The sequence below is a fragment of the Montipora foliosa genome, chromosome 10 (assembly GCF_036669935.1).
Source record: "Montipora foliosa isolate CH-2021 chromosome 10, ASM3666993v2, whole genome shotgun sequence".
In the NCBI taxonomy this organism is placed as follows: domain Eukaryota; kingdom Metazoa; phylum Cnidaria; class Anthozoa; order Scleractinia; family Acroporidae; genus Montipora; species Montipora foliosa.
In genome coordinates, this window is record NC_090878.1 from 14,606,517 (window position 1) to 14,616,516 (window position 10,000).

General features: G+C 38.7%; 1 protein-coding gene across 2 annotated transcripts in view; it reads left to right on the forward strand.

Moving 5' to 3' along the window:
- Nucleotides 1–9,956: 9,956 nt before the first annotated feature.
- Nucleotides 9,957–10,000, forward strand: part of LOC137972457 (uncharacterized) — an 18,239-nt gene continuing 18,195 nt past the window's right edge. For both annotated transcript variants that reach the window (XM_068819205.1, XM_068819206.1), the window contains exon 1: nt 9,957–10,000. This exon is cut by the window's right edge and continues 106 nt beyond it. In XM_068819205.1, coding sequence (XP_068675306.1) covers nt 9,981–10,000 — 20 coding nt within the window. In that variant the 5' untranslated portion in view covers nt 9,957–9,980.

The following is a 10,000-nucleotide window of genomic DNA, read 5'->3' on the forward strand; positions in this document are numbered from 1 at the left end:
AACATTTCCTGCCTATCTAAATATGCTGCAAAAGGGCTCCAAAAAGCAACCAGTTAAGTTTTTAGATAAAGATACACAATACCTAAAAAATAAATTATTTGATGTGATTAAGACATTGAATGACCAAGCAATAAATAAATGGCAGCAATGTATGTTAGGTTCACAAAAAGGGAAAAAAATATTCCTCAACTGATGTTTCAATATGCATATTTTAAATTAATTTTCTACCAACAACTCAAGAGACTGACTTTTCACTGGCATTGATTTACATTTCCATGATAAGTTTTAAAGTGAATCTGGCAACCACAGTGCCCTATGAAATTGGAAATAACTTAAACAAACTCTTTAAACTAACATTTTACAAGGGACACCATTGTTAATGCCCTGCGAAGAACAAAGATTAAATTGAAAAAAGAGTTGGTCTGGAGTTTATCCACAATGGACAGTTAGTGGCTGCATTCACCAATGTAGAGAACAAACACATCAAGTTTCTTCTCAAGCAACCAGGTGTTCAAGGAGCTATTCAATTTCCAAAGAACTATGGTAGGGTGCAACAGTACCTGGGTGAATTTGGGTACGTGGCCTGAAACTGAAACTTGTGGAGCCATACAACTTGTTGAGCTTAGTACTTAAACTGGGTAGATAATTATGTCTACAAATATTGTCTATTCAACCAACAGTTTCTCCTAATTTTGTGTACCATTCACTTGCTGGTTTCGTAATTAAAAAAATCGCTAATGCAATTAAGGATTCAAGTCCTTTCAAATCATCAAAGTTACTTTGCGCCACCAGGAACAAACGAAAAAATACAAGCAATGAAGACAAACTGCTCAAAAATGCACGACTCCCTTTGAAACAGCAAAACGAGCCGGGGATCCTGAAGTCACTAAAAAGTGCTGCATGGTACGTGGATGTTTGCAGAACGATCGCAAGTTGTAATCACTGAAAGAAAACTCCACTCCAGATCTGATAGATGATGGTCGTGCAAGACTCGCCAAGCACGTGGAACACCCAACAGGATTGTTTGTTGTTTGGCACAGCAGATGAACGAAAAATTGTTCCCCTCACTATTAAGTTCCAACCCGATAAGACCAATCTTGCTCAAATACAACAACAATTTGGGCAGCAGGCAAGCTCATCACAAGCCATCGAAGTTGGCATAAAGCAGCGTAGCGCTTCACCTGAAGTTCGATCATGATGGACACAAACAAGAGCTGAAAAAACTTCATATGGTCAGACGGCCAAATGCGATTGACCCAACACTCATTAGAGCGGCTCAGTTATCGGACATCAAAGTGCTGAACAAACCAAGGGATTTCGTCGTAAAAATGTTCACTCAGCAACGTCTTCTTCCTCCACAGAATAAAGTTCAAAGGCGATCCTGGTTTTTAATCACATGCTAGACCAATTCATAAACTGGATAAAGTGGATTGGCAAATTGATTGTCAGAACAATGCGTCGTTTCTGTCCCGCTGAGTTCAAAGAAACGACGGTCAAGAGAGTCACAAGAGAAGGCTGAGCGAATGTCCACCGATCTAACCAATCCGAATGTAAACAATTGGCGTGACGTCGAATAGCACAAGGATAGCACAGTTTTTCCCGCTCGCTGAATTCTGATTGGTCAGTTTAAATTTCAGTAGCTCTCGCCGTATGCAAGGCTGCCTTGCATACGGCGAGAGCTACTGAAATTTTAACTGACCAATCAGAATTCAGCGAGCGGGAAAAACTGTGCTATCCTTGTGCTATTTGACGTCACGCCAATTGTTTACATTCGGATTGGTTAGATCGGTGGACATTCGCTCAGCCTTCTCTTGTGACTCTCTTGACCGTCGCTTCTTTGAACTCAGCGGGACAGAAATGACGCATTGTTCTGGCAATCAATTTGCCAATCCACTTTATCCAGTTTATGAATTGGTCTAGCATGTGATTAAAAACCAGGATCGCCTTTGAACTTTACTCTGTGGAGGAAGAAGACGTTGCTGAGTGAACATTTTTACGACGAAATCCCTTGGTTTGTTCAGCACTTTGATGTCCGATAACTGAGCCGCTCTAATGAGTGTTGGGTCAATCGCATTTGGCCGTCTGACCATATGAAGTTTTTTCAGCTCTTGTTTGTGTCCATCATGATCGAACTTCAGGTGAAGCGCTATGCTGCTTTATGCCAACTTCGATGGCTTGTGATGAGCTTGCCTGCTGCCCAAGTTGTTGTTGTATTTGGGCAAGATTGGTCTTATCGGGTTGGAACTTAATAGTCAGGGGAACAATTTTTCGTTCATCTGCTGTGCCAAACAACATGCAAACAATCCTGTTGGGTGTTCCACGTGCTTGGCGAGTCTTGCACGACCATCATCTATCAGATCTGGAGTGGAGTTTTGTTTTAGTGATTACAACTTGCGATCGTTCTGCAAACATCCACGTAGCATGCAGGACTTTTTAGTGACTTCAGGATCCCCGGCCCGTTTTGCTGTTTCAAAGGGAGTCGTGCATTTTTGAGCAGTTTGTCTTCATTGCTTGTATTTTTTCGTTTGTTCCTGGTGGCGCAAAGTAACTTGGATGATTTGAAAGGACTTGAATCCTTAATTGAATTAGCGATTTTTTTAATTAAGGAACCAACAAGTGAATGGTACACAAAATTAGGAGAAACTGTTCGTTGAATAGACAATATTTGTAGACATAATTATCTGCCCAGTTTAAGTACTAAGCTCAACAAGTTGTTTGGCTCCACAAGTTTCAGTTCCAGGCCACGTACCCAAATTCACCCTGGTACTGTTGTACACTACCATAGTTCTTTGGAAATTGAATAGCTCCTTGAACACCTGGTTGCTTGAGAAGAAACTTTATGTTTTTGTTCTCTACATTGGTGAATGCAGCCACTAACTGTCCATTGTGGATAAACTCCAGACCAACTCTTTTTTCAATTTATTCTTTGTTCTTCGCAGGGCATTAACAATGGTGTCCCTTGTAAAATGTTAGTTTAAAGAGTTTGTTTAAGTTATTTCCAATTTCATAGGGCACTGTGGTTGCCAGATTCACTTTAAAACTTATCATGGAAATGTAAATCAATGCCAGTGAAAAGTCAGTCTCTTGAGTTGTTGATAGAAAATTAATTTAAAATATGCATATTGAAACATCAGTTGAGGAATATTTTTTTCCCTTTTTGTGAACCTAACATACATTGCTGCCATTTATTTATTGCTTGGTTATTCAATGTCTTGATCACTTCAAATAATTTATTTTTTAGGTATTGTGTATCTTTATCTAAAAACTTAACTGGTTGCTTTTTGGAGCCCTTTTGCAGCATATTTAGATAGGCAGGAAATGTTCCACATTTTGTGGTAAATATTTCTGCATAGTTTTAAGGAATATTGCGGCCTAAGCTAATTGAATATGAGAATAAAATGTGCTGTTTGACATTTTGTGAATTTAAAGACTATTAATATTGTTTGCGCTTGTTTTAAAAGGCTTAAGGTTGGCACTCAAAAGTGTTCCTTCAACAATCTTATTCTGTAAAGATTACCTTGGAAGAATTGGATTAATGCAAGTTTTTTCTTCTAGCCTCTTTCCCCAGTGCCCTCTGAGAATGGAGTTGATTTGGTTTTGCTCGATGTTGAAAGATGAAACAATGCCTAAACCAGCCGCAAGAAATATTTCATGGTGCTTTTTTACAAACATGGGCATGAGGGTGCTCATAAGCATCTGAGCATTGTTTCGCATGCTAAAGTGATAATTATTATAAATAATTTGTTTATCTTAGAGAGTCTTCTTTTCCTCTTGGTCATTCAAAAATTGTTGGAATAGCTTGTTTGAGCTGTTGGATAGAGGCAGAACATTTGATGAGGGCCTCCTGGGGAGAGGAGTCCTTGTTCCCTTTAGATATTTTCTTGTGTTTCCTTGTTCCCCAAATTACTTTGAAACTTGTTCCCAGCCTTTTGATCCCTAAAATTGAAATATTGGTTTTCTTCCCTTGTTCCCTAAAATATTTTGATATTGTTTCTCTGTTCCCCAGTTCAAATAAGCCATGTTCTCTTCTTCCCTCAAACCCCTGGGAGTGCCTCTTTGATGTTGATTCTCGTATTGGCCTAATAGTAATTCACTGTAGAATTGCAAGACAGCAAGTTCTTATTTGGGAGTGAGGGAAAAGTTTTGAATAAATGTTTGCTCAATACAAGAAACAAAATTTGACTGCACCTTCTAGACCTTACTCTTTTCAGACATGAATCAGCTTGTTTGCACCTTTCTGGCGACCTGTGGGAGGGCAAGCTCTAGTAACTCTTCTTTAGTGAGCCTTCCGCTGAAAAACTTTCCAAGTCTGGCTTTCCGGTGTTAGGGGCCGAGGTTTTTGTGCAAAATTCATCAGCGGCTTCCTTGCAGCTTCTCAAAGGTGTTCCTTCGGGCAATGGTTAGTAAAAGTTTTGTAGTGCTTATACAAATTTTCGCTACTTGAAAAGGTATGTTTATACGAAACAAATATCAGCTTGACAATTTTTCTTTCCCGATACTCCATTTAAAATGCACGTGAGCGCTATTAATAGAGAGCCAGAAAACCATTTAAGACATTTTGCGGCAATTTTTTTGTCAACAAACTTGGGTTGTCGGCAAGCAGAATTCGAACGTAAGCTGTTGTGCTTTGGCTTTTATTTGTGCTTTTTCTAACTAATCTAAGACGAATTCAGGCAGGTATTTTCGAATCAAGTGTAAGAAGACGGCAAAACCGTATTGATAATGAATTTATTTGAGTTAACTTCGCGAATAAAGACTTTAATCGCTTCCTTTCGACGGGGGTAGATCGACACGCACAACCGAAATGCACTGTTTCCGGTGAAAGGGCAAATGATTGACAGGATAGCACAGTTTTGACTGCCGCGCGCACTGCGGGCGCGGGTTCCGTATGCAAGGGTCGGGGAAAAAACAAAAAGGGAAATGACAGGGCTTAAAAACGGCTGATTGGTCGAGAGGTTATGACGTAAAAAATGCCCCTCTCATGAAATGCGCATGCGTTCAGTTTAGAATTCATGATCTTTCCATGGCGTTCACGGTTTTGTTTCTGCGGAATGCATGAGCATTTATGAAAAATTCTACTGTACATGTGCCTGAGTCGAAATTTATCATGGCTTAGATCCTGATACTTAGAACATAGTTTTGGGCTATTTAGTGAACAGATGGATATGAGGACAACACGTATTCTGTGTAAACAACCATGGTTGCGATTGTTGGTTGTGACCTTTTAATATTTGAGTGGTTTTTAGAAAAGCCATTTGTTATGAAGATCAGAGAAGTCTTTTCCATCATGAAGGAATGGATTGGTCGCATTTGCCTTTGGCGTTGTTTCAACATGCACAAGCTCCTTGACTTGTCAGTGATAGATACGAGCTGTCTTTCGACAAAATCATTATCTCCTCCTTTGCTTGTTTCATCTTCTTGATTTTTGTCATCATCGTGATCATCGTCACTATCGCTACGTTCATCCTCGTCTGCAAGGTATCTAAAACAAATATTTATTGTAAAGTTTTTCTTGGTTAAATGATTATAGTTAGCGCCTGCTAAGCTTGTTGAATTTTGATTCATGAAGTCACTTTGATTTTTCCTAATTTCCCTGCATTAAAAACCTCGAGGCTTCACGGACAGCTTACAGTCGGTGTAATTTGTAGAAATAAAAATTGAGGCACATGTATGTCATTGTTTACTACTGCCACATTCTGCATGTTTCTGTAGGACTTCACCTATCTAAGCATTTTATTGCAGTACTCGATAATTTGGACATCTACAATTAAATGTACACGTTGTATCTTCTACACTGTAGCTAAAGTATATGAGAATAAACGATATTTTCATATCGTTAAATTATGTGGTTATTGTTGCTTTCTCTTTTTTATACCTCAGATTTTCGCAACTTTTCTTGGTATCAGTCATTTTAATTGTTTTGTACTCTGGGGACGATGTGGCCATGTATGTTAATTCAAAAATTGATTAATGTGGTTCTTAATGTAAGTGCTCCAGTATAGCTTCAATTGACACTCCTCCTCTATACTGTTTGATTGTACCAGTTTTGGACACGACAGGGACAACATGATGGAATTTTTGACATTCTGCTGGTCATGTGATGGCTAAAACAGATGGCTGTATGTCCATGAGACCAGTGCACATGTGCCAGGTAGTAGTTGTGGTACATGGGTGTTGTTGTGCATGGATGAAGTGGATGTCGTCCTCGATGAGCATGATAAATGTTTTTTTCCCCACGTAGAGCAGCCAATAACATTGTGTAAAAATATATTCAGCATCACAATTTCCCCCATATACAAGATTAGAAGATTAACTGATATACAACAACATGCACACAATCCCTTCACTTTGCAGTCAAACCAGCTCAAGCGTTCCTCTGACGAGCAGATTAATGAGTTCATTATTGCAGATTTGATTTCAGGAATCATTTCAACAATCTGGTTCTCGGATGAGTGATGCAAAACTCAATCAAGCCTCAGGTCAAAACTTGAATTTTGATTGGATTATTGCTTGCTTCCGGTGCCAGGCCAGCGTGAGAATTTGACAGGTGTAGCAATTTGCATAATCTGCCGAGGGCGTAACAAGCGTGATTTGCCTTTATTTTAAAATTAATTTCTCTATCCAATCTTTAATTCAAAAACATGGTGTCTCAAGTTTGAGGATACTGGTAAGATTACAGTAATGTTGCTAGAGTGAAATGACAGTTGTTTGGAAGATTATGCAAATCAGTAAACCTGTGAAATTCCCACGGCAGCCTGGCACTGGGAGCCAGCAATATTCCAATCAAAATTCGAGTTTTCAACTGAGGATTGAGTTGAATTTTGCACTATTCATTTGACAAACAGATTATTCAAAATGGTTACCGATATAAAATTTGCAATAATGAACTCATGAATCTGCTCATACCAGAGGAATGCTTGAGCTGTTTTGACTGTAACTTTCTCAGTAACCTGGTTAACACATGCTTATCCCTTGCATTACATATACTTGTAACTGAATGTTATTCAATTTTTATTGTTGTGTAGTATATTTTGGAATGTATGCCTCAGTTGCTTCCCTTAGTATTTTACCAATTTCCATTTGGTTTTTTTTTTGGCAAGTTCAGTTTAGTACCGGTAGTTATGAAATGAATTTGGGTAAACAAGATACCACATCACTTGTCCAGCCATAAGGGAATTGTAGAATTAAATCCACCAAACTTTAACACTTTGATGCCCAAACCGGCCTAAGCTGGCCAGACTTAGTATCTTACTCTGTCTAATGCCAGAGTATTTTACTCTGTCTAACGCCAGACCATTTTACTCGTCAATGGGGAACCCCTGGGAGCCAGTGGGTTAAATTAAGACCATTGGCCTTTTGTAGTCTGTTATTTTTCTGTTGGACAGACCAACATTTTATTAGAATTTGTTCTTAATGACAAATGTCTATTGTTCAATTTACATTTCATATGACGCTGTTTTTTGTTATCAAGCATTTAGTTGACTCATATTTACATATGCTGCCCGCCAGAGTCTTTTCACCTATATGCCCTTTAAATTAATTTGGGTTTCCTATTCGTTGAGTATAATTTCATAAATGCATCACAGAACTTCCTTTGTTTAAATGTTTGAACATTTTTAGTTAACTACCTGGTTCGAAAGAAACTCAAGTTCTGCAGAACTGCTACAACCCTTGACTTTTGAAGCTTTCTTCTTTTTTGTGAGGGGGTTCTCTTTTCGTTGTTAAATTTAGCATCAAAATATCTTCAAACATTCCTGGTGCATGCTCCTCGCTAGCCTGCGAACGCAGATGTATTTCCATAAATCTGCATTCGCAGGCTAGCTCCTCACATAAGTTTTCCATCTTGGATGGGACATAAATTTTCTCCATCTGCTTAGTGTCTGGTGAGGGCCTTGTGAAATTGCTGGAAAAGTGTGCTAAAGGTGGTTTCCCCTTTTGAAAAATGATTTCAAAATGGGGCAGATAAGAAGAGGTTTCACTTGTTTCATTTTCGTAGTAAAATTAATGCAAAAATGTTATACATGTAGGTACTGAAGAGTTCAAGCTTATTGAATTTTTTATTGTATACATAGTTTTTTATGTGGCAAATGTTCATGTACTCTGTTTACATTTCTTATTACTTAATTTGATGACAAGGCTGATTTGTTATCATTGTTTTAAAAGAACCTAAGATGTGGCAGTGTCCCTGGTAACTCAGAATGGCAATGTCTTGGCATGCAGTTATGAATCCACCCTGATAGGTGTAGGTTTTAGTGAATGTTCAGCCCTTTAACCCCTAAGAGTTACCAATATTTTATTTCTCCTTATGTTAATGTCTCTTAACTGATCAAACATGAAGGTTCTTGAGAAAATGGGAAATGATCTACAAGTGAAAAAGGACTTGATTGTGAAATAAAATAATTATTCTCCTCATACATGTATGTACCATAGGAAATGTCTGGAGAACAGTGTGGAGAATGTGCATATTGATATATTAATGGATTTAAATGGTTGACTGTGCTGAAGGTATTTTCATTTATTTGGCGAGATGGGTCTGGGTGTATGCAACATTTCAGAGGGACTAAACTGTTTATCTTTTATTTTTCTGTGAATGATTTTAGTTTCATCCTTGAGTTCCTCATTTTTCTCCCGAAGTTGAGCCTTTTGCTGAGAAATGACTGTTGCATGTGAAATAAAAGGAGAGCCTCATTTGTAATTGGGTGGCAATTTGTGCAGCAAGATTTTTTGGAAATTTCTTGTGCTTCAATTTGGTTTTGTTATTAGATCAATGACAATGTGCAAATATATTTGTGTATCTATTTAGATGGATAGATCGAAATTTTTGTTAGCAGCCTACTCTCTCATTCTTTGTCACTTTCCCTTTCCTTTTCCGGCACCTCAATTATTTTCCTCAGATCTCCACAGTCCGAAGTTTGGCTGATGGACGGGTATGAGCGCTATCCAGGGAATAGAAAATAATAGGTTCCCGCAACAGGTGGAAAACGAGCAGTTTCTGAGGTTACGTTAACATAATACATCATGAAGAGAAAAAAGTTTAAAACCCCTAACAAACTTGCACCAACAAAACTTAAACTAAACAGCCGAGGAGACGACGCCGGTCAGCCGCGGATTTTTGCGAGAAAAATCCTTGGCCGAAAGGGCAGTCGTTGAGCAAGAATCGTGTAAAGGTGGTCTAAAATAGAAAGACACGACACAAGATTTCAAACACACTAAAGCAGTTTATTAACTTCAGGTTTTATGTACCATTGCTAACTAGACGAAACATAACCTTCAATTTAGCCACAGACTCTCATCTGCCCACGAATTGAATGAGAAACGACTCTTTGAACTCCAGGCATACTTTAAAGTCTTATCAGTGACTGAACAAGAGACGAAGACAACAACAACAACAGAGACGAAAGTGTTTTCAACTCACGAATGGCTCCTCCGTTTGTTCCGTATGAAATGTCATTGAAGTCCATGAACAACAAGGAATTTAAAAATTTCATCAAAACGAATCAAAAGTCATTTTTGATATGTGTCACAGTAACAAATAACCTATCCAAAAATGCTTTTCAAAACCTTAGAGAAATCGAAACGCCCTTAGTTCACGGCAAAACTGTACCTTGAGCAAATTCTGAAACGGTGAAAGATTCTCTTCAAGAGGGCTGTGTCGATTGCTTGATAGTTATGAAATCACCGTTCCGATGTCTGCCATCATGATCAAAACGGCAGCACTGAACAGTTGTGCCTTCCATTCACTTTGGAGTTGAAGGCCTTGGGCGAGCAAGACGTTGGAAATGGCCGTTACAATGACGTGTCAAATCTGCATTCGTCGTCCGCCATTTTGAAAATCGAATGGCGGGAGGAAGCCTGAGTCTTAGTGCGCATGTCCAGCCGTTTCCCTGTCAAGGGAAATATTTTTGGGGAGCCTCGTTTCTGATCTCAGCTAGCGGGGACTAGGCTCTAATCTTTGAGGCGGGAAATAAAAACTAATAAACATGGCGACCAAAGGTTTTCT